The sequence below is a fragment of the Propithecus coquereli genome, unplaced genomic scaffold, assembly GCF_000956105.1.
Source record: "Propithecus coquereli isolate 6110/MARCELLA unplaced genomic scaffold, Pcoq_1.0 Scaffold64, whole genome shotgun sequence".
In the NCBI taxonomy this organism is placed as follows: domain Eukaryota; kingdom Metazoa; phylum Chordata; class Mammalia; order Primates; family Indriidae; genus Propithecus; species Propithecus coquereli.
The window spans coordinates 1,383,510-1,386,631 of record NW_012152396.1 but is presented as its reverse complement, the minus strand read 5'-3'; the positions used below and the strand labels follow the sequence as shown (position 1 = coordinate 1,386,631).

The following is a 3,122-nucleotide window of genomic DNA, read 5'->3' as shown; positions in this document are numbered from 1 at the left end:
TGAGGTTAATCTGTGATCGCTCAGTTTTGCTTAAACACCCTCAAAAGAATTAACATTCTACATATGAGCATGTGAAAATAAAGGTGATTCTCAGAATTCAGACGCCAATATGATGACTAAAATTTATGGGAGGCAGGGAAAAAAGAGAAATAATAACCACAAATAATCTTTAAGTGCTATCTTTTCCGCAGCAGTAAAGCCTTCAAAAGAGTTACTCCTCAGTGTGCAACCCCTGTTTTGGGAGGACCCGAGGCTCGTCTGCTGCCCCCACATCCACATCTGGCCGTCCCATTTCCTGCCCTTCCCTCTCCACGCCCCCGCCCCCAACACTCGTCTGGAACAAACGATAAGTGAAGTAATGACCAGCACTAAATAGGACGCCAAAGTGGCACTTACAAATGATCTGCCAGACAACTCCCCAGTGGACCTAATCAACTCAAGACACATACCCAAACCCTATTTGGAGGTAGTTTAAAAAGATAAAAACCCGCACTCATCAAGCACTCTAGGAGGAAGGGCGCCTCTAGGAATCAAGGCGGCTGCTCCAGACCCCTTTTCCCCGAAGACCCCAGGCTGTCACCAGCGGATCCCGCCCCGCGACCTTATTTCGATGTTGATCCACAGGACCTGTCACCCCACCTTCCCACCCCTAAGAACTAAGAGGGAAGATAAGAGGGTCCTGGGGTGACGGGGCAAAGTACGACGCTCTATCTTCTGTGCTTGGGACCCCAAAGAGAGCAACGGGCAGCCGAGCCGGAGACAGGCGCTGGATGCGGGTCACGCGGGACACTGGGAGGTATCTACGAAGAGCGTGCAAACAAACACACCCGGGAACAGCAGCGAAGGCAGAGGCTGGGGTGATGGAGAAATCCGGACGCAGGCTCCGGCGTATATCGGGGCGAAGAGCTTCCTTAGCGCTAAAGGACCCCACGCGTGCTCGAAGCCTGCTGTGGAGGCGGCCGTCGGGGAGCGCGAGCGCCCCGGGCAGTCCGCGGAGCCCTGCCCGGTGGGAACGCCCGGCCGGGCGGGCCGAGCGCCGGCAGCCGAGGGGGAGCCCGCGGCCCAGGTGGAACCCGAACAAAGCCGGCGCGTGCGGGGCCTGGCTACTCACAACAAGAAGCTCATGTCGGCCGCGGCGCGGGCTGCGGCCTCGGCGGTCGCGAGGCCTCGGGGCGGCGTCGGCCACGGAAGAAGAGGAAAGGCGAGAGGAAGAGGAGGCGAGGAGGAGGAGGACAGGAGCGCCGGCTGCTCGGCGGCCGCGACTTGCCCAGCGCAGCTAGTTCCAATGGCAGGCGGAGGGGGCGGAAGTGGGCAGCGCTCGGCTGGAACCGCTCAAAGGGAGGGGAAGGCAGGGAAGGCGGGGAAACGGCCGCCGCCGGCTCCTCTGAGAGCAGCCGCAGCGCCGCCCCCCGCGCGGCCCCCTCCTCAGCTGCCCGGCGACCCCATCTTGCGAGCTCTCGCGAGAGCGAGCGGTGCGAGCCCACCCCGCCCCTCCGGCTGCGGCTCGGGGGTCTCCCACCTTCTGGTCATCTCTGCGAGGCGGGACGACGCCCGGCATGTGCGCCGGGGCTGCGGGGCTCTCTGAGGTCTGTCCACCGGGTTGGGGGTCGTGGCGGAGGGCTCGGAGCCACTCAGCTGGACTTCAGAGGTCAGGGAGCAAGGGGGCTCCGACTGCAGGTCAGCTCCCGCAGGGAGGCATGGAATGGCCACCGGAGCGCTGCCCACAGTGAGTGCCCGGCAAAGGGCGACCAGTCTTTCTCGGCGAGTATCTAAAAACAAGAGAGTTTCATCTGGTTGGAACGGTCTGGGTGTGGTTCTGCTAAAAGACAGGAAAGGGACTAAACGGAGTTTCAAGGTCTCTGTCGTTTTATGGGCATGTTTTAAAACCCTGAGCTGGGAGAAGGTCAGGGTCGGTCACTATCTGCACGATAGTGACGAGCTAGGCTGTTAGCAGCTGGGAAAAGTGACGGAGCCGAGGAGGAGAGCTGAGGGCAGGTCACCGTGGACCCCAGCGTGGTAGGCTGGTCATCGGTGGCAACACTGATGAACTGATTTATGGGGCCGAAGCTTATCATAAGCACTTTGATGCGCAAAACATTCTGGAAGCTAGAAACGATTCAGTCCTGCTTGTAGAACTTTCATCCTCACAGGGGCCCAGGACAGGACTTTATATTCTATTTAAGAATATATTCTATATTCTTGACTACGTCACCACAGCATTGCCAGTTTGGGGAGCGGGGGGAGATATGGATGCCATGTTCTGTACACAAGAGATATCCATCTTCTTTACCCACAACACCCATCAAATCCACAAGTAAGTTTTCAAAGAATCTGAACAAAACAAATTATGTACAGATACTAACACACATTCGGCTTATCATTCCAAAGGCAGAATGGGCTTGAAGGAGGTGCAAATATGAAATTTATCATATTGCCTTTATGCACTATTAGTTTGACATGTTGGTAAAATGATAAAAAAAAATTTTTTTTTTTAAATAGAAGAAAATATTGGAATCTTGTACTATCTTAGGAACAGCAGAGGTCACTGGAATAATATGAGAAGATATAGGCTCAGAAAATTCCAGGAAAGGAGGAAAGTGGAGGATTTATCTTAATATAATGAAAATAATGGATTTGTAGTATAAAAGCCCTGTGTCCCAGATCGTGATATGATACTAACTTACTGTGTAATACCTTAGGGTTCTTCTGAAAGTAAGACTTGTGTTACCAGGTTAGGAAATTATGTTTGGAAAGAGTGAGTTAACCTGTGAGAGCCTCAGTTTCACCCTCTTTAAAACGAGGAGTGACACCGATTTTTACATGATCTCTAAGTTATCTGCCAGTTCTAAAGTTCTGTCCTGCCACAGGCATCCTTTAAATAACTGGCACCCAGTCCCTTCACTGCTCCCTGATTTGGCATAGGTAGCCTTACTTCTGGTCTGACAAAATTTAAATGTATCCTAGACAGTGAATAGTGGAAAACATTGGCAGAGGAAAGAATCTGCAAAAATACCTGCTGAGTACTTCTTTATCATACCACTAGGAGAGTTGCCTGGAATTAAGATCTGACAGAACTTAAATATATTGGTCTAAAAATGAGGGAGATGTCATGTTAATAATAC

General features: G+C 52.8%; 1 protein-coding gene across 1 annotated transcript in view; it reads right to left on the bottom strand.

The window, feature by feature from the left end:
- MOB1B (MOB kinase activator 1B) overlaps window positions 1-1,310 on the bottom strand; it is a 53,878-nt gene extending 52,568 nt beyond the window's left edge. Inside the window, exon 1 of the mRNA XM_012659869.1 lies at window positions 1,112-1,310. Within this exon, the coding sequence (XP_012515323.1) occupies window positions 1,112-1,125 (14 nt within the window). The 5' untranslated portion in view covers window positions 1,126-1,310. The remainder of the gene's footprint in view (window positions 1-1,111) is intronic.
- Between the last annotated feature and the right edge of the window lie 1,812 nt (window positions 1,311-3,122).